Below are 19,745 nucleotides of genomic sequence, written 5' to 3'. Positions count from 1 at the left end.
GGCGGCGGCGTGGCGGCCGTGGTCGTGCTAGACCAGGGCAGTCGCCACTGGCAGAAGCTGCGCGAGGAGAGCGCCGCGCGCGTCGTGCTCACCTCGCTGCTCGCCTGCCTGCCCGCCGGCCCGCGGGTCTACTTCCTCAAAGGTGAGCGCGTCGGGGCCTTCGGTCCCCTGCCACCTTCCCCTCTCCCGGAGCCTGGACTCCCGGGCCCTGGGCCCCCTCCCTAGGTCCCCCGCGGGACGTCCTTCTGCACCCTGGCACCGGGAAAGTCGGCACTTGTCCACTGGCGCTTCAGGTGCGCTTGGAGGGCAGTCCAAATGTCAGCGCTTGGCGCGTCCCCACTCCACGCCCGTGTTCCTCGAAAGCGCCTGGCAGCCTGTCCGTCCGTCTGGCTGGGTGGGGGTTGGTTATGCTGCGAGAGTTTGGGGGTCGTCGGCTCGTGCTGGGCGTTTGCAGACGCGGGCCTCGCCGCTTTCGCTGGGGACAGGGTTCGGAACCTTCCCGAAAGGCAGGTCTGGCGCGATCAGCAGGTCGCGACCCTCCCCCCGGAGCGTGGCGCCGTGGTGTCCCCCTTCCTCCCGGCCTAGCCAGTTACGGGACCGTAGGCTGTGTTTTCACCGACCCCTCTTGCCCCTTTGACCCTAGCGAGTCCCTCCCCTTCCATTCCATTTTATTGCTTTTATTGTTTTCCTCCGGCCTCCTCTTCTCCCCTCCCAGGCCTTTCTCAAGCTCAACGTGGAGCTGACAGCCTTCCCACCCTTTCCACCTCCTCCCTTCTTCGCCCCGGGATTATCCCCGGGAACTATCCTGAGCCGAGCGGACTGCCCGCCAGGGCTGCCGGGAGCCAGGACCTAGGAGAGGAGCCGCGGGCGGCAGGGTGGTGTGGAGGGGACTCCGTGGCCTTTGATTTGAGACCTCCAGGAGCTGTGCGCCAGTCGTCTCGACAGGCCTGCCTATTTCACCTGCTGGGCAGATAACTTTGGCTTCCGGTGGTGGGTGTGTGATTGACTCTCATTCTAGAGCATTGATTTCTGGGTCACTTCCTATGACTGCTCCTGCCTTGTATTTGAGTCCGTTGTAACCTCATATGTCATCCGGGGAGACCCGGCCCGGGCGCAGCGATGAGGGCTTAGCCCCAGCGGGCCCCCGAGGCCCTGCCAACCCTGGTACAGACCCTTTGGGATGTAACAGTGATGTGGTTCAGAACTTGGGGCCAGTGAGCTGAGAGAGTTAGGACCCTGTTTTAAAGCCACACGATTTGGGGAATTTCACACACTGCTGGCCAGAAAGATTCCAGAGGCACGTGGGCAGCTGCCCTCCATTAGCACTTCTGGGGACTGCCCCCTGTTGATTCCTGTTGGGAAGATAACCGAGGTAGATGTCAATCTTCCTTGTCCCCGCAGCCCCAGCCCCCAGGGGAAGGAGGGATAGCCCCCTCCAAGCTGGCGGGAGATTTCACATGTGGCTCCTGATTTCTTTCTCTTCCTGCTGTGGTTTTTGTCTCCTGCTCCAAGCAATGAGTACAGGAAAAGCTTCCGCCTCCCCAGTAGCATGAAAGATATGTTCCAGGAAACACCTCCTGCTCCTACCTCTGCTCCTCACCCCTCTCTAAGGGGGCCATGCTGGCAGTTTAGAAGTTATTACCACAGGAAATAGGCAGCTCTGGAGACTCCCATCTCAGGAGAATTATGTTTAAAATGCTTTGTTAAAATGAAGGGAGCACATACACTGATAAAAATTTGAACAGGACAAAGGCTGTACAACGAAAAGTGGGTCTTCAGCACACCCTAGAGCTCAGTTTCACTCTCCAGTGATGGCCACCAACTGTTGTTCATCGTTAGGTAATTTTCCACAAGTATCTTTGAACAAATAGCCTAATTTTTGTGTATTCGCTGTTCCTGCTTTTCACCCAGCTAGATCTTGGAGATTTGTCCCTGTCAGAACATACATGTCCCTTTCACTTGTTTAACCCTCCCCTGGTGATGGCTATCAGGCTGCCGTTGGAAGCAGTGCTGTTGAGGGTATCCTCGTCCACATGGTCTTGCATGTGCCTGTCAGTCTTGCAGTAAAATCATGAAAATCGCCGGGTCAAAAGTTAAGTGCATTTTAAATTTCAGTCGAAATTGTTTGTTACTTACCCTTGTTACACTACTAAGCTTTAAATTGTTGCCAGAGAAAATTTTCATTTCCTTACCTAACTCATGTCCAGATATGAGTTCAGGTCCACCCACCCCCGACTCTGGTGGCTGGCCCTTACAGGAATCCAAATCTGTGACCTTGGTGTTATAAGGCAGCACTCTAACCAACCGAGCTAACCAGCCAGCCCTGAGTTCAGGTTTTAATCTAGCAGCATGTCAGATCTTGGGGGGCAATTCCATTTATACTTTCCATAATCCCTCTTCCCCCAAAAAAAACCTGTAAAATGAGATGATGATGACCAAATCGCAGGGTCAGTGCGTGTTTAAATATAGTGTCTGGGCATCGTGTCCGTTCCCCTGGCAATGTGGTGGTGATTGAAAGCAGAGTCACTCTGAAGACTGAGGCAGCCGGAAGAATTGCCTCAGCTCTTACAATTCAAGTGAGGCACCGGGGAGGAATGTTCTGTCTCTCCACACCTCTATTGGGAGGAGGTGAAAGACAGACCATCTAATCTGGGAGACTCCTCCTGACCTCAGCTTGAAGAGGCAGGGTTCTGTTTATCTGTCCCTCAGCTACCGTGAGATTCTTTGTCCGCCTTATTTTGTCAACGGGCAGGCAGGATTCAACCCATGCCGCACCTCCTGTCCGTCCTCCTCATAGCTAACTCTTGTGATCTATTTAAAGCCAAGAAATGAGGTAGCCTAAAGGCTTCTCCCCCACGATCCTCATCCTGCAGTTTGGGAGAGCCTCGGCCACTCTTACTCCAAATTCTCATCCAAAATCACTCAGTTCGGCTCTTGGAATCCAAAATGTTGAGGCCCACATAGGGGTGCAGTCAGGTGGCTTACTGACCAGGGACACCTCTTCTGAGGAAGCTGTGTGTGTCTTTAAGGCTGTGACATTCCCTCTGCCACCTAGAGAGGAAGAAGACCAGGGGCTACAGGGGCAGGGATGGATGAAGTCACCAACACTTCCATCCCCCTCCAGCATGGCCTCCTGGCATCATGATGGGGAACAGGGTCATTGTAGAGGACCAGAAGCTCATCCGGGGAGGTGCAACAGGCTATTTGCTGAAGTGACCACAGGGGAGATTTGGATATACTAAATGGGGGCAGGGTGGTTGCAGCGAGCTGAGAGGAAGCAGTAATGGCAAGATGACTCATTCTAGGAATTGGCTGCAGCTTCTGGGAGGGAGCAGGAGGCTGCTGTGGAATCCATTAACCATTTGTCTACTGCAGGGATTTTAAAAAGCCAGCATGCCCTCCACGGGAGACTATCACAACACCAAAAGACAGAAGAAAAAATGGGAGCTTTGGAGAAAATACGTGGTCTCAGAATGCATATTTAATTGTTGATTTGACACCTAGTGAATTCTCTGGGCCAGAAAAGACAGAAGTTGGTTTTCTGGAGGCTCTGGGAAAGCCTTAGGTTGTTCTGAGTTGGAAGCAAAGTGTTTCTTTCCTCAAGCAAGCCTGGCCTGCTTACCTACAGGCCTTGGCATTCTGAGGGTTCTGAGGCCAGTTTGTCATTTGGTTCTTCCCCACTGAGTGTAATGGGCCCAATAAGGTTTATTTATACAAGCAAGTTTCTGTGACTTGGTCAGAGAATAGTTTTTACCTTAAGAGATTGATTTGGAGAAGTTTAAATGTAACACTAAGGATTCTTATACATGCCACAGTTGACTTTTTAATTTGGGGGTGTTTGCGGGTGGGGGAAGGTCAGAAGTGAATGATAAGAAAAAGATAAAAAAGGTCAGTGGTTATCAAGGGGACAGAGACCATTTTTACTTATGGGGGCTGAGAATTAAGTTCAGAAGTCCTCATTCCTCCAGTTTGGTTTGGTAGGTAATTAACTAGATTGATGACTCTAAATTGAGCCTACAGAAAGGATTATCAGCAGTGTGCTTGGCACCTTGGGAGTGAGAAGGGGCAAGGCTGTTTCACTGCCCAGGTCGAAACCTCGTATTGGCCCCCATTTCCTTATGAATGGAGGGGGTACTGTCTGTAATCCTACTTAGAGCAGATGGGCTGTGGAAGAAACCAGTGTAGGAGATTTCTCACAAATTAATGAAATTTTGTGGGGCTGATAACACCGAGGTCAAGGGTTCAGATTCCCATACTGGCCAGCCAAAACAAAACAAAAACAAATTGATGAAATTTTGCATAATCACACCTTCATTTTAGATAAAGAGAGAAAATAGTTTTTGTTCTCTGGAGGGATTTGGTTAATATTTGCCAAATGCCAGCTATTTCCTTTCACAGTTTAAGCTGCTTTTGATAGACCCAAAAAGTTAATCGTTGCCCCTCTGAACTGTAACTTTTTAGGGGTTAAGGGTGTGTGTGTGTAGAGCCTGTTTCTAGTCTAAAACTGTTTATCGATTTTTCTTTTTTTTTTTTTCTTTTTTTGGCAGCTGGCCAGTACAGGGATCTGAACCATTGACCCTAGTGTTACAAGGCGGCGCTCTAACCAACTGAGCAACCAGCCTGCTGGTTTTTTTCAACTTTTTATATGACCAGAATCTAATATTTTTCACTATTCCACACTCAAGAGTATTGATTAATTATGGGTATTTTCTGAGAGCCTAAGGAATCAAGGCTTACATCCGTCTTACTTTTTTTGGTTTGTTCTTTTAGGGGGATATGAGACCTTCTACTCCGAGTATCCAGAGTGTTGCGTGGATGTCAAACCCATTTCACAAGAAAAGATCGAAAGTGAGAGAGCCCTCATCAGCCAGTGTGGAAAGCCAGTGCTGAACATCAGCTACCGGCCAGCTTATGATCAGGTATGTGGTGTAGAGGAGGTACCCCGAGTGGTACCCCAGGCTCCTGTCTCCCTTCCTTCTTTGGCACCCTGACTGTTCCTCTCCCTGCTCAGCAACAGAGGTTAGTTCTTTTGTGGATCAGGGTGTTGGCAGAATCCTCTAGCTTTAGAGAGTCTCTGTGGCTTGCCAGTGTGAGTTTCCATCCAAGAGTCAATGGGCATCCTTCCAGCAAATAAGCTGGCAAGAGCACATGAACCACAGGGTGCTTGACAGCTTCTGGAGAAAAGGGGAAGTGGAAGATTCATTACCATTAAGTGGCTTGGGAGGTTCAGAGAAGCTTCCAGATACTGGTTTAGGTTTCTCTGAAGACATTTCAGAGCTGACTTTTAGGCTTTCTCTGTTCTTTGTAATTGTTCGTGCTCTGCAGTTTCTGCAAACCAACCCAGTACCTGTTATGCTGTGTCTTGGTGTTTTTCACTGTAACAGGGCAGAGGAGTAAAGAGTGAGGGATGAGCGTTATAGAGAAACTACTGTTTGAATGGTGACTGGCTAAGCAGGCTCCTGTAAGGGTTTCTGGTGCTTATAATTCCATAAATTCTGACACCAGAGGCGATCAAGAGACACTAGAGGGCTCATGTTTCTGTGAATGTGTAGGATTTTTTTTTTTTTTTTCTTTCAGAACATCATGCTTTGTGATAACTGAATGGAAAATAAACTAGAAGGCTCTGGTTAGAGGGTTACCTAGCACGATACAGGAAGATGAGGAGAAGGCAGGCGAGAATCCAAATCTGGCAAAAAACAAAGATCAAAACCAATCTTCCCATTTTACAAAGGGGAAAATGTTTGTAGCTAGTGAGATGAGTGATTTGCAGACTCCCATGGCTGGTTCATGGCAGCACCAGGCTCAGAACCCCCTTCTCTTAATTACCTGTTCTGGTTCTGTTCAGACCTTGTTCTGTTTTCCACATGCCAACTAATGTAGGCCCCAGATTTGGTGGGAGGAGCTCTTCATAATTTTCCCATAAACTAAGAGCATATCCAAATTATAGGAAGGAAGATTTCTAGATGCTGCCTAAAATGCCAGCTCCCTGCCATGAGCAGAACCCCGCTCCTGGGGATACATTTCAGAGGAAAGCCAGGTGACCTTTTCCGGAATGGGATCCTTGGTCAGGAAGCCTGTTAGCTTGGCAAGGTGCCAGGGTTATGATTTTGTTTGTTTTCCTTTATTAATAATCCTCCCAATGGATGATGAACCCTTGGCTCTCAAGCTGTGGGCATTTGGCCTGGCTGGGTTTCTATTTTTGTTTGTTGTTTGGGGTTGTGTTTTTTCTCCCGTTTCTCAGAAAGTGAAAGAGAAATAAGAATTGGCAGAGTGTTGCAAAAGCTCAGCAGACCTTTGACCAAGTGAGGGGCGTGGAGGCCCTGATGTGTCTTCAAGATTACTCTGGGAAACCCCCAAGTGCTGCTTCTTAGAAACGCTTCTGCATTGAGAAAATGCAGGCGAGGTTGTGTTAACCTTTGGGGTTTCTGAAGGCCTTCAGGCACTTGACTCTAAACAGAAGATTCAAAAAGGGAAAGAAATGTAATTTCAAGGGTGGGCAGGACTGAGCTCTAGAGGAAATTGGTTAGGATCCCGGGCCTGGTATGTCAGCATTTTCTAGGCAATCAGGAGAGAGAGAGATCTTGAGTCAACTGTCTAGCCTATTGGTGCCCGTTGTTGGGGACTCACAGCTGGTCAGTGGCTGGGTGAAACTGGACTTGGTTTTCTGACCCCTTTCCAAAGAACTTTCCACCACCTTTGCTGTCTCCTAGTTCCTAATCAGTAGGGAGCCCCGTTGTTGGGGACTCACAGCTGGTCAGTGGCTGGGTGAAACTGGACTTGGTTTTCTGACCGCTTTCCAAAGAACTTTCCACCACCTTTGCTGTCTCCTAGTTCCTAATCAGTAGGGAGCTGGGCCCAGGGAGTGGGTCCAACTCAGGCCAGCACCAGACCTGCTAGGATTCACTGGTCTCAGTATCTGCCCTGTTTCTTTCCCAGGGAGAGAATCCATGTTCTGTTTGTTTATTCTTCAGTCTAGAATGATAATGGTAGCTATATAATGTGCCAGGTTTTAATGTACCTGTTATCCCATTTACACCTTACCAATTATCCTGAGAGAATAGGTATTCTTATTCCCAGTTTACAGATAAAGGTTCAGAGGTTAAAGAAGATGCCTAAGATCATATTAGCTAGTAAGCATGGAGCTGGGACTTGACCGAGAGCTGTTCTGTCTGATGCCCAAGTCCAGGTTCTTAACTACTGCACTGCCACTGGGAAGTCTGCTCTGTATATGTGGAAGTTGAGGGAGGTGTCAGGGAGGAGATGCAAATGGACATTTTACTTCTAGAGGAAGAGAGGAAGGAAGGGAATTTTTTCCTTCTTGTCTTTACCTAAAATACTGATCATACTGATCACTATCGAAATGGAGTCAAACAAGGCCTTGCAGCTCTTGCTGAGCAGTCAGATTTGAGTTTCAGTGCCAGCTGTACCACTGACTAGCTCTGACTTGGGCAAGTTATTTAATCCTTCTAAGCCTCAAGTTGCCCATCTGTAAAATGGCAATAATGTTACCTACCCCACAGATTTGTTGTGAAATTGGTACGATGTAGATCCATCTAAAGTGTTAAGCCAAGAGGCCAGCCGTAGTAGGTGCTAATAAAAATACTGGTTGTGATTATTATTATCTTACATAAAATCCTCTATAACTGTCTTCCAAGTGGCCTAACCGGCCTTTGCTTAAACACTTGACTTCTCAGGAGAGAAAAAGCAAACACCAGGTGAGGGGTGAATTGAGAATTGTCCGCTGCTGGCCCTTGTCACATGCCCCTTTCCCTATTACGGATCTGGCAAGGAGTTTCTATTATACTCTTATTTCAGGTCAGGAAATAGAAACACGGGAAGCGGACGGATGGTATGGGAAAGGCTCCCAAAGTCACAGCCACTGTCCCCCAGCCCAGTGTTTCCCTCTAAATCTGTAGAGAGTTTCTATTATACTCTTATTTCAGGTCAGGAAATAGAAACACGGGAAGCGGACGGATGGTTTGGGAAAGGCTCCCAAAGTCACAGCCACTGTCCCCCAGCCCAGTGTTTCCCTCTAAATCTGTAGGGCCTCCCATTGTTCCAACTTTGAACCCTGTAAATGCTGCGACTGCCGGAGTCTGACTAGCTAGTGGTTCTTTTTATTTGCCTCAGGGTAGATGGTCTCTGGTTCTCCCTTAATCTGGATCCTTCTTAACTAGAAACCTGGTGTGTGGGTGGCTTCCCAAAAGGGTAGCATCTCTCACTAACACCCTGTCAGTGCTGCACCTTGTGTGAAGAAGGTCAGGGTGGGGGAAGCCCCTCTGCTCATAGCCTAACAACTTTTCTTAGTATAAAGATTCTGGGTAGGTAATGGTTATTTTCGATCCTATGAAGCATACTTTTTGGAGGGGCGGCAGGAAGCACATTTTAACATCTCTGAAATCTGGATGTATCTATGGGGCAATAGTGTCTTAGGTTTGATTAAATACACTATTGTAAAGGAGGGGACCTCACCTTGTTGAAGAAACTAAGGTTGCCCCAAGGTTAAAGGACTAGCTCTGGTACTCTCAGGGCAGCTTAAACTTTAACATGGGCCATTCCCTGCTTCCCATCACATCACTCTGCTTCTCCTTATTAGCACAGGAAGGCTGCCAGCATTTCCTACCTCGATATGCGCAAAAAAATGAAACCCTTTGCTGTGTGGGTTTTGCTGTCACTGAGTCACAAGACAGTCATGTAGGGTAGAAAGTTTGCCAGGATGGAGGCGCCACCCACACTGTTGGCTGAGCTGCCCTGGCTCTGAACTCTACCTGGCAACCGGAAAGGGAACCTCCCACTGTAAGAAACAAATAGGTCAGGTTGTTTTCTTCCCCTCTCCCAAATGAGCCACCTAATCCACTATTTCCTGGTTATGCTTTGCCTCTGCTTCAGGGCGGCCCAGTTGAAATCCTTCCCTTCCTCTACCTTGGAAGTGCCTACCACGCATCAGAGTGCGAGTTCCTTGCCAACCTGCACATCACAGCCCTGCTGAATGTCTCCCGGAGGACCTCTGAGGCCTGCACGAGCCTTCTACACTACAAGTGGATCCCCGTGGAAGACAGCCACACGGCTGACATTAGCTCCCACTTTCAAGAAGCAATAGACTTCATTGGTAGGTTCAGTGGTCCCCTGCTCAGTTTTTTGGAAGCCCCGTTGGGGCATGTGGTCTAGGCTTTTGATGTCCTGATGGGGGGGATACCTTCACTGAAAGAAAAGTGTCTTGTATAGGCAACCACTGAGACCTGGAGCCAAGAAGGGATGCAGCCACCAAAAAGGCAGAGGGGAGGATTTGAGTTGCTATTAATAGGAGCTTGAATTTGCAAGATAAATGAATTAATATAATTTTATGGCAGTACTCACTGCTGCTCTTGTTACTGTTTCTAGCTGGGTGGGAGCAGGGTGCATCTATGCGTAATGCTATACACGAGGAAGGAAGCGGGGGGAGCCTCCCTAACTATGCTGCTACGCAGGTCGGGATATTTTTAAAAGCAAACAGAGGATAGAGCAGTATTTACGCACGGAGCCCCAAGGGCCCAGCAGCTTTCCACAGTTTTGGCAAATGGCTGTGGGGGCAATTCGTTTTGCATTCTCAGCTAATTTTGGATTAAAGATGGCACTTATGCTCCATGCTTTATGCACAAAAAAGTTGGCATCTTTTGCATCCTTTCTGTGGTCCTGTGAGGCAGTTATTATTTACTACGTTGTACAGGCCCGAAGACGGAGGCATTGGCCTCTGGCCCCTCTGCCTGGTGTGTTGCCCAGATTGTTCTCCCATTTGACATCTCTTTCCTCCGTCCCTCTCCCTCCAGTGCTGGTCTGACACTCTCAAGCACCACTCCCCCACCTTGTGGTTGTCCCTCCCTTTTCTTTAACATGCATAGTTGTTGAAACTGAGGCATGATTTTCCTGTATCCTGTTCTAAGGGATGTTGCAGGGGGAAAAGGCGGATGTTAGACACAGCAATAATTACTAAGTGCAGGTAGCAATTAAAGGGCCCCCCTTCAGCCATGTGGTGGGCCCTCTGCTCACCAGACACAATTTCTGCTCCATAGAAAACCCTAACGAGAAACTCAGCAGAGGCAAAAGGCCGAGCCTGTCCTGCTTGTCCCCTGAGCCTCTGGGCTGAGATGATTCCTTTGGAGTTTGAGAGGCAGCCAAAATGATGGGTTTAGTGTGGGAACCCCTTGACTTGTTTTCCCCGTCCCAGTGCCTTGCCCTTCTCAGCCTGTTGCTCAGTTACCTAGATAGCTACTTAATGAGGTCACGGAGCCACCCCCATCCAGTTCTCAGCACCCTCCCTTCCTGTGTGTGTATTGTGCCTGTGTTTGTGTAATCGCACAAACCCACAGCATTTCAAAAGTACAGGATGCTTTTCCCAGACTCCTTGCCTTGCTAATGGAAGAAGACACTGGGCCTCTGCGGTGGGCTGTGTGCTGAAAAATGCACTGACCCCTTCTGAGGGAAGAGGGTCACATGGAAGGCAAGCCCTGAAGTACAGAGGGGGTTCCAGAAGCAACGCACCCTAGGCCCTTTGCATTTGTGGATGTGGCACTGGCCAGTTAAAAGCTAGAGTATAAAGGAGGCCAATGGAGGAGCAAAGGAAAATAGGAGTCACGACACTGTAATCCTTGGGACTTAGGATCTCCCTTTTGAACTAATTTACAGGGAATCTTTTGGTTTTTGTTTGTCTGTTTCGAGTCAGACTGAATTGGGGGCATCTCTAATGAGCTTCCCTTGGAGGCCTTTGGGGTTTCCGTTCAGATGGGGAAACCCTAGGGTTCCTCCTTAATGCCTCAGAGATTTTATCTTTTAGATCTTGCAGATTCACTTCTTGAACTTGGCCCAGGGTGGAGCATGGTAAGGGGGCTGACTTTTTTTTTTTCTGGCCCTTCAAAATCTTAAATGTGTTTGCACATTGTAGCCTTACATGGTGCCAACTATATCTAACTTCCTGTGATGTAATTGTTTCCTCACTAGCAAGAGAGGGAATCGGAAAGACTGTATTTTTTGTGGTTTTGATTTGATGTATATATATATGTTTAACCTTTTACCCCTTCCCATTTTTAACAGTGGTAGCCCTGTTTTATAGGGAGGGGTAGAGCAGGAAAGGAGAGCACCCTCCCCCCCTTTTGTCTTATTGAGCTAAAGAGTGCTAACTGATGGTGGTGGCTTTAGAGCAGTGACTCCCATTGTTGGGCAAGATGGAATTTGCAAAAGCCATTTATATCCTCCGTCTAGTAAGCGTCACTTAGCTGGTGCTATAATTAGTGGCTGTGTGCTATTGTATGTTTGGTGGTAAGAATCCTGGGAGCTGAGCCAAGCATCCCACCCTGGCATGGCAAGACAGGGTGTCTGGGGATCCTGGAAGGCTTCTACTACGATGGAAGCTAGGTCATCGCCATTAGAATCAGACGTGGAGAGGGAAGAATTGCTTCTTTAAGTCAGTCTTTGAGCCTGGGATGCTCTCCTCTTGAAAATGTGCATATCCATTAAAAATTGTCTGGGGATCCTGGAAGGCTTCTACTACGATGGAAGCTAGGTCATCGCCATTAGAATCAGATGTGGAGAGGGAAGAATTGCTTCTTTAAGTCAGTCTTTGAGCCTGGGATGCTCTCCTCTTGAAAATGTGCATATCCATTAAAAATGTGCATACTATTTCAAGGATTTTTCAATGGCCTCTTGAAATCCATTGGTGGAACCCAAGTTAAGATGGCCTCCCCAGGGACGGAATCTTCCAGGTCTAGTGCCTCCATTGGCAGAATATGTGCAAGTACCCTGGAGAACCAGGAAGCAGCTGTGAGGATTATAAAGGTCCTACAAAGGATAGACATTGGTGGGACCCCAAAAGCTCTGTCCTCACCAATGGGGATTAAAGACTGGCAGAGTCTTGAGCAGTCATGATTTGATAAGTAGGTCACTTCAGTGTTGAATTCTTGTGCTCCGGCATTACCTTTCGATTCTAGTCCTGACTCATTCCCACTTTTTTCTTCCTTTCAGACTGTGTCAGGGAAAAGGGAGGCAAAGTCCTGGTGCACTGTGAGGCTGGGATCTCGCGCTCGCCCACTATCTGCATGGCTTACCTCATGAAGACCAAGCAGTTCCGCCTGAAAGAGGCCTTCGATTACATTAAGCAGAGGAGGAGCATGGTCTCACCCAACTTTGGCTTCATGGGCCAGCTCCTGCAGTATGAATCTGAGATCCTGCCTTCCACACCCAACCCCCCCATCCTCCCTCCTGCCAAGGGGAGGCAGCAGGCTCTTCATTTATAGACCATTTGCAGACACTGAGCCCTGGCGTTCAGGGTGTCTACTGCACATTCCCTACCTCGGTGCTGGCGCCAGTGCCCCCCTCCCCCCCACCTGATGGTCTCAGAGCTCTGCAGGAGCCCTGTGGCCACAGCCACATCTTACTAAAACTGGGATGGGGGAACCAGCCAGCCCTAAGAGCAACTGTGATTTTGTTTTTTAAACTTGTGGACATTTCATACCTGTGCAATACTGAAGACCTCACTCTGTCACACTGCCCCTGTGAGATAGTGAGTGGGCACCAGGCTTGCAAATGAACTTCAGACTGACCTTGGGGATAGGTTCTTGGCATGGAAGGAAGGCCAAGCCATTACGAGAGCACAGCGTGTGCTGACTACTATACTTCCAGATCCCCTGCCCTCTCAGGACTGCCCAGTCCTTACACCTCAAATTTAGCCTTTTCATTTCAAACGTAAGGCAATAAATACCTGCAGCAACATGGGAGAAAGAAGTTGCTGAATCAGGAGAAAAGGCAGTTATGAAGTCAATTCATTTTGAAGGAAGCACAATTTCCACCTTATTTTCTGAACTTTGGCAGTTTCAGTGTCTGTCTCTGTTGCTTCAGGGCATAAGCTGATCACTGTCTAGTCAGGAAAGTAACCCTACTAGGTTTGTAGGGACATGATGTATATGCCAGTGTGAAGCCTGAAATGTTTTTGAGATTCCCTCTTGGGTCCAATGGAGGCAGTTGGTTGAAGAAGTAGCAAGACATTGACTCCTGGGTTTCTTTTTCACTGTGGGTTCTTCCCTGACCTTGGACTTTGGCATGATTCTTACACATACTTGAACCAGTCTCGTTGCACCTTTCCTCAACACAACTCTTGTGTCATTTGAAAAGAGTTTTTCAGACCATAGACCAAAAATCACCCCTTTGAGGTGGTGGCCATGGGTGCCAGGAGAAAGAGGGTACCTGCTGTGTGTTCTGGGTCAGTGGCATTGAAAAGTCATTTCCTCAGCTTGCAGTCCTTCCATGTGCTCCTGTCCGGTCTCTTGTGACACTTGTTTTCCTCCCTGCCCCTGGGGGTTGTCTTCAAGCTATTGACTTCTGGGATTTGCAGATTTTGCAATGTGGTACTACTTTTTTGTCTGTAGGTTATTCCTCCAGGGGAAAAGGCAATAATTTCCTAAAACCCATGTGAATGTGAAGAAAAGCAGTATGTTACTGGTTGTTGTCGTCATTGTTGTTTTTTATAGTACAAAATAAAAACAGTAAAAGGAAAAAAGCACTTTGTCATGTTGTTGGGTGAATTGGGGGGAACGTGGCCTCCTTCACTGGTTTATTTCCAGATGAACAACAGGGCAATGGTGGCAGATGTGCAGCTTTAAGCGTGAGGCTGTGCATCTGCTCACGAATTTGATCTTGACGATGCAGAATGTTGCTTTCCAGCTAAGGGGCTTCCCTAAGCTAACTTGCAAGGGAAGTTTAGGCACAGACCTCATGGGGAGGTGACCAGAGTATCTGCCCTCTCTGTGCTCCTCACTCCCATCACCCCAGGCAAAAAGTTCGACGTGAACCTCAAATTTCTTACCTATGAAATGAGAGAATTGAGTTTGATGATCCTGAAAGTCCCTTAAGGCACAAGGCCCTTGATTCTAGCAGACCTGAGTGCCATGCTGTGGCCAGCCTCCCCCTCCAGTGGCTGGCACATGGCAGACTCCATGGATAAGCAGCCAAGGGATGGAGAAGTGAACAAGGTGAAGATTTATCTTAAGTGCCTGCCTACCTTATTTTACCCTTGGATCTAATTCTTCCAGATAATTCCCTCAGGAGTTCCTAGGTAAATCCCTCAGTGAGTGGATTTAAATCCAAAGCTGGATCGACTTGCCTTCTGAGTAACTTCTGCGTTGGTGGAGGAATGAAGGAGCAGTATCGACTTCCCACAGCTGGCTCTGCCTCTGCTCCAGCCTGACTCGTGGGGTCTGTTTTCTAACCTGGGGGAACAGGGAACTGGTTGGGGTTTATGTCACCCCAGCCAGCTGATAACTAACACGAGGATTCCAACTACACCCCTCAATTCTGGAGGGCTCAAAGTGGCCTCCAGCTCCTCCAGCACACTCTCAGCAGATAGCAAGGTGGCAGAGCCCAGGGTAGCCCAGCTCTCTACACATCTTGCCTCAAAGGCTTTGCTTCCCCAATTCACCCTCCACAGGTTCCTTGGAAAGTCCGCAGATGGGAAGGCCACCCAAACCAGGGAGTCCCAATTTTCTTCAGCCTGCTCTCCTCAACTGCATAATCCAAGCAGGGCTTCCATGGTGAAGTGCACTGGGCAGCAGCGAGAAGTCCTGGGTCTAGCCCTCACCCTGCCCCTGCCTCCAGTGCTTTGGAGGTAATCTCCAGCCTCTGCACCAGACCTCGGGCCTTGGCCTAGCTGGTCCCTGGTCCCTCTTGATTTCAAATCTCAGCCTCTGATGAGCCTTGGTGTATGTTACAGAAGCCTGCCCATTGTATGGGCCTGTCCAGGTGGTCAATGGCTGGAAGGGTCTCAAGCAGGGAGAGCCAGGGAGTAGGAAGCTGGGTGCCGGCTGGGGTGATGCGCTAAGCTGCATCCCACGTGCTGACATTTGTTTTACTGCATTACCGTCTTTTCTCTGAAGGGTGAGTAAGTCCCCTCGATCAGGCACATGAGGGTTGCTCATGAGCGGGTGAGTCACTGGAGGGTGAGCCAAGTGAAGCCCACAGCTGGGATGGCTCTAGAACTTTCACTCCACTTGATAGTCTCTTCATTAATTACACCTCTATTTCTGCCAAGACCAACTTGGCTCCCAGTGCCAGGTGGAGAATTCAAGCTGGTGACATTCAGTTCCTACATCCTCTGGGTTTTGAGAAACACCTCCTTATTCTCAAGCATCATCTCAGGTAAAGATGTGTCTGGGAGAATAGAGATGTTAATTCTCTCCTATTTCCCAGCTGCATCTGTGGGTGAGCCCCTCAGGTCCACCCTGGTTTCTGAGCTGGGCCTGAGGGGGGCAGGAGACATATGAGCAGCTCCCTCAAGCATCATCTCAGGTAAAGATGTGTCTGGGAGAATAGAGATGTTAATTCTCTCCTATTCTATTTCCCAGCTGCATCTGTGGGTGAGCCCCTCAGGTCCACCCTGGTTTCTGAGCTGGGCCTGAGGGGGGCAGGAGACATATGAGCAGCTCCATCCAGTAACAGTATGCTGGCAGGAGCCCAGTGTCCCCCTGGGTCTCTCTTGTGTAAAGACTCCAGGAAAAAGCCTCCCCAATTTCAATACCCTGAACAGCTGTACCTCTCTGAGTTGCTGGTGGTTTATCCTCTGAACACCATAAAGTTTATGATTGCCCCTGTTTCCTTGCTCAGGCTACTAGGCAGCTCAGAACTAAAATTTAGTTCCCACCTCTGGCAGTTTCGTGGGAATTTATGGCATGTATTTTTGGTATTGACTACCCTGTTTCCGTTAAAATTTCCCAACTTTGTTTTTCTTTTACTTCCATTTCCTCAGAACTTAAAAAACACTTTAAGGGCCGGCCCGGTGGCACACTGGAGAGTGCGCCGCTTGGGAGTGCGGCGGCGCTCCCGCCGAGGGTTCGGATCTCATGTGGAGACCGGTTCTCGCTCACTGGCTGGGCGCAGGGTGGGCGCAACACCGAGGGTTGCGATCCCGTTGCCGGTCCCCGGTGCGGGCGCGACACCAAGGCTTGCAATCCCGTTACGGGTCAGTAAAAAAAATACAAAAAAGGAAAAAAAAAAACGCAACACCGAGGGTTGCGATCCCGTTGCCGGTCCCCGGTGCGGGCGCGACACCAAGGCTTGCGATCCCGTTACCGGTCAGTAAAAAAAATACAAAAAAGGAAAAAAAAAAAAACGAAAAAAAAACACTTTAAGCCCTATTTAAATATATGACGATGCATTTATGGAATGGAGCGAGGCATAAATACACATAGAGAGAAGCCTGTGCACCCTTGGTGTTGCTCTTCTCTATCTCTGAAGGATTTATCCATGGGACTGGGTTCCTTTGCCTTTTCAGTGACTCTACCAAGTTCTATACAGATTCTGTCCAGATCCTAACCCCAAGGCTGCGGCGCTGGTTCCTTGCCTCAGAATCTCCGGCATTGCCCCGTGCTTTCCATCCTATATTCTGCTGGTGCCTCCCTATGGAGGCATGGATGGATGGGTTGCTCAAAGCTACAATGGAGACCCTCCTGATCCCCACACTGGAGGTGATGGATGTGATTCCTGTGCTTGGATAACCATCATCCTCCCATCCATTTACCTGAGCACCTGCTGGAACCTGTGGTTCAGGAGGGAACAAGAGTCACGTGGCTGCACCCTCACAGAATTCATGAGTACTGATAGTCATGGACTGTTCCTTGGACTTTCTGTCCCAAACTAAAGCTGACTTCTGCAGTTGAACCAGTGTCCCCAGCCCCACACAATCCCCTTTCCCAGCTTCCCTTTTCTCCTAGTCTCCAGCTCCGTCCTCTGTCTTCTGTGGTTCAGCACCCTTCACACCCAAGCTCCCCAGATATGCCATCCTGTAGATAGGGCTGTGTCCCCTGTGCTAACAATCTGAATCCTGCCTTGGCTTATCTACCTAGGCTCTCTTGTGTCATTCGTTAGCTTTTTAATCAACACTATATTAGTATTGCCCCCACCTCCATCCCCATCAGAGCGCAAAAAGAAATGAGCTCTTTATTGAACCTTAGTCCTCTCTCAGCTATTTGGCTAATATAAAAAACATGTATTAAGCATCCACTATGTGCCACAGACCAACCTAGGCATGTACACAGGCATCATCTCATTGAATTTTCATCACAGCACTATACAAATGTTTGTATTATCACCACTTTACAGATGCATAAACTGAACCTCAGAGATATTAAGTAACTTGCCCAAGGCCACATAGCTAGTAAATGGTAGAACCAGAATTAAGCTACTTCATTGATCTTGTATACCTCTGAACACCTGGGGTATATAATAGGTGCTTCTGTCCACTGGGCTTTTTGTTTGCAAAGAAGAGAGTCCTCAGGCCGCATTAAGGAAAAGCATTAGTTGATAGATGCAAATGACATTTAATGCCCAGTTCCACTCCATTCCAGCCACACTGGCTTTCTGACAGTGGCTTAAACATGCCATGCTCCCTCCTGCTTCAGGACCTTTGCACATGCTGGTCCTCTGACTGGAAATCTTTCTCCTATAAGTTCACCCTTCAACTTATTGACTCCTGCTTTTTGTTAATTTTTTTTTGTTTGCTTTTGGTAGTTGGCTGGTACAGGAGTTGAACACTGGATCTTGGTGTTATCAGTACGAAGCTCTAAACCATCAAGCTAACCGGCCAGCCTTTCATTAACTTCTACTGGTCCTTCACCTCTCAGCTCAAACTTCGCCTTCCCTGGGAAGACCTCTCAGACTCCCAGACTAGGTCAGATGTCCTTGTTGGATCTCTCATAGCTCCCTATATCTTTTCTTTATATGTCACTAAAGTTTGAAAGTCATTCACTTATCTGTGATTGTTTTATTAATGTCTATCTTCTCCAGACTGGAATCACCAAGAAAACAGGAATTACATTGCATTTCAAGAGTAGCCTAGCTCAGGGTCTGACTTCTACTAGGTGTTCAGTAGGTATTGGTTGAATGAAGGAGTGAATAAATGATAAACTGGGAATGAAAAGGTCTCAGAATCAGAAGCTGCTCTCTTCATCTCTCTCAGAGCCTCTGCACATGAACTCATTTACCCCAGGGTAAACTAGCCAATCCCTCCACGATCCTAGAGGAAACAGTTTTCCTAGATATAGTTAATTACTGCTACCTTATTGGTCAGAGCCCATGGCACCACATCACCTCTTTGGTCACTGGTCGGCTTATGGGTCGGCTTCCCTTGGGTCAGGCTTTCATTTGGGGGCCAATCAGTGTCCTCTAAGTTCAGAGACATGCCTGGCTCAGACTCCCTGAGCAAGGGCCTAGGAAACTGCCATATAAAACCCAGTGTTACTCCTCCAGTGAGAACTCCAAGTTGATCAATTATGGTAACTGGATTTTAAATCCTGGCTTATTTGTAATAACAGGTCAGATTCCTTCCCCACCACCTCATCCCCCACCCCCCAACACACACCCATTCACTTAGGAAGTTTACAGAAATCAAGAAGACACAAAATGGGGACTTAAAGTAGACCCTTGGGGCAGGCCCGTTGCTCAGCTGGTTAGAGCGTGGTGCTGATAACTCCAAGATCCAGGGTTTGATTCCTGTATTGACCAGCTGCCAAAAACAAACAGACAAACAAAAAACTAGATCCTTGAAGCATCAGTACATTTCTCATTCTGGGCTTCTCTAGCAGCCAGCAGAAAATGTGTTGCTTGAGAGGAACAGATAGTGAAGCCCCAAGATCCAGGGTTTGATTCCTGTATTGACCAGCTGCCAAAAACAAACAGACAAACAAAAATCTAGATCCTTGAAGCATCAGTACATTTCTCATTCTGGGCTTCTCTAGCGGCCAGCAGAAAATGTGTTGCTTGAGAGGAACAGATAGTGAAGCCTCAAATATATCACTATGGTAGGAGAATAAAAAAATTTATCCTCAAACCCCAAGAAAGAACAGTGGACTTAGCATCACGCTTCTGGTGCCAGACCCTGGGGGACCTCACTGCTTGGGATCTGAAAGGGAAGTTGTCCCCAAATGTCACCTATGTGGTATATAAATGTAAGTGTAGGGGTTGTGGCACAAGTGGGGCACTGGGGACAAGACCCATAATGCCCTAGAGCTGCCATGCTGGAAGTAATTTCAAAAGGTCTTGTAGTTTGGGCTGACCAGTTAGCTTAGTTGGTTAGAGCACAGTGTTATTAACACCAAGGTCAAGGGTTTGGATCCCCATACTGGCCAGCTGCCCAAAACAGAAAAAAAGTCATGTAGTTCTATCTCCTGCTTCAGAAGAACCACCCTCAACCTAGACCAGAATTATCTATTTTTTATAAAAAACCAAGGAGGAAGATGACAACTTATTGAACACTCACTACAGGCTGGCTGTATGCTTTGCATATGGGCTCCTAATTAAGATCTGCAAGAACCCTGCAAGATGGGTATTGTTAGCCCTGTTTTACAGGTGAGAAAACGGAGAGGTTACCTGTGCTGCCCTAAGTTACACAGCTAGAGCCTATGAATGTCAGAGCCAGGACACCCAGCTTGCAATGGACTCCCAAGGCTGTACTTTTTGCCCAACACTACACTTTTCTGGAAAAGGAAATTCAAAAGCTTCTTAGTATGTGTCTCCATGTGTACACCTTTAAATGTGGTTATGACATCTACTTGTTATTTGGAGCAGGGTTTCAAGTAATCTCATTAAGAGAGTTCATTAACTTTACAAAGCCTTCTCTTCCAACATAATTGCATTTAGTTTGGGGAGCTGAATTTCAAGTGGGGTGCAGACAAATGGTGTTTTTACAGGAAATGACAAACAGGTCAATGAAGGGATTGGAGACTATGTTA

General features: G+C 48.1%; 1 protein-coding gene across 1 annotated transcript; it reads left to right on the top strand.

The window, feature by feature from the left end:
* Positions 1 to 3,141: 3,141 nt before the first annotated feature.
* Positions 3,142 to 13,528, top strand: DUSP5 (dual specificity phosphatase 5). Its single transcript, XM_008594461.1, is given in 6 exon segments — positions 3,142 to 3,190; positions 4,771 to 4,919; positions 8,890 to 9,109; positions 11,995 to 12,215; positions 12,218 to 12,346; positions 12,348 to 13,528. Coding segments are annotated over 6 exon segments (831 nt in total). The 3' UTR covers positions 12,411 to 13,528.
* Positions 13,529 to 19,745: the final 6,217 nt, after the last annotated feature.

Source organism: Galeopterus variegatus, unplaced genomic scaffold (assembly GCF_000696425.1).
Source record: "Galeopterus variegatus unplaced genomic scaffold, G_variegatus-3.0.2 Scaffold10830, whole genome shotgun sequence".
Taxonomy (NCBI): domain Eukaryota; kingdom Metazoa; phylum Chordata; class Mammalia; order Dermoptera; family Cynocephalidae; genus Galeopterus; species Galeopterus variegatus.
This window is presented reverse-complemented; position numbering and strand designations above follow the sequence as displayed.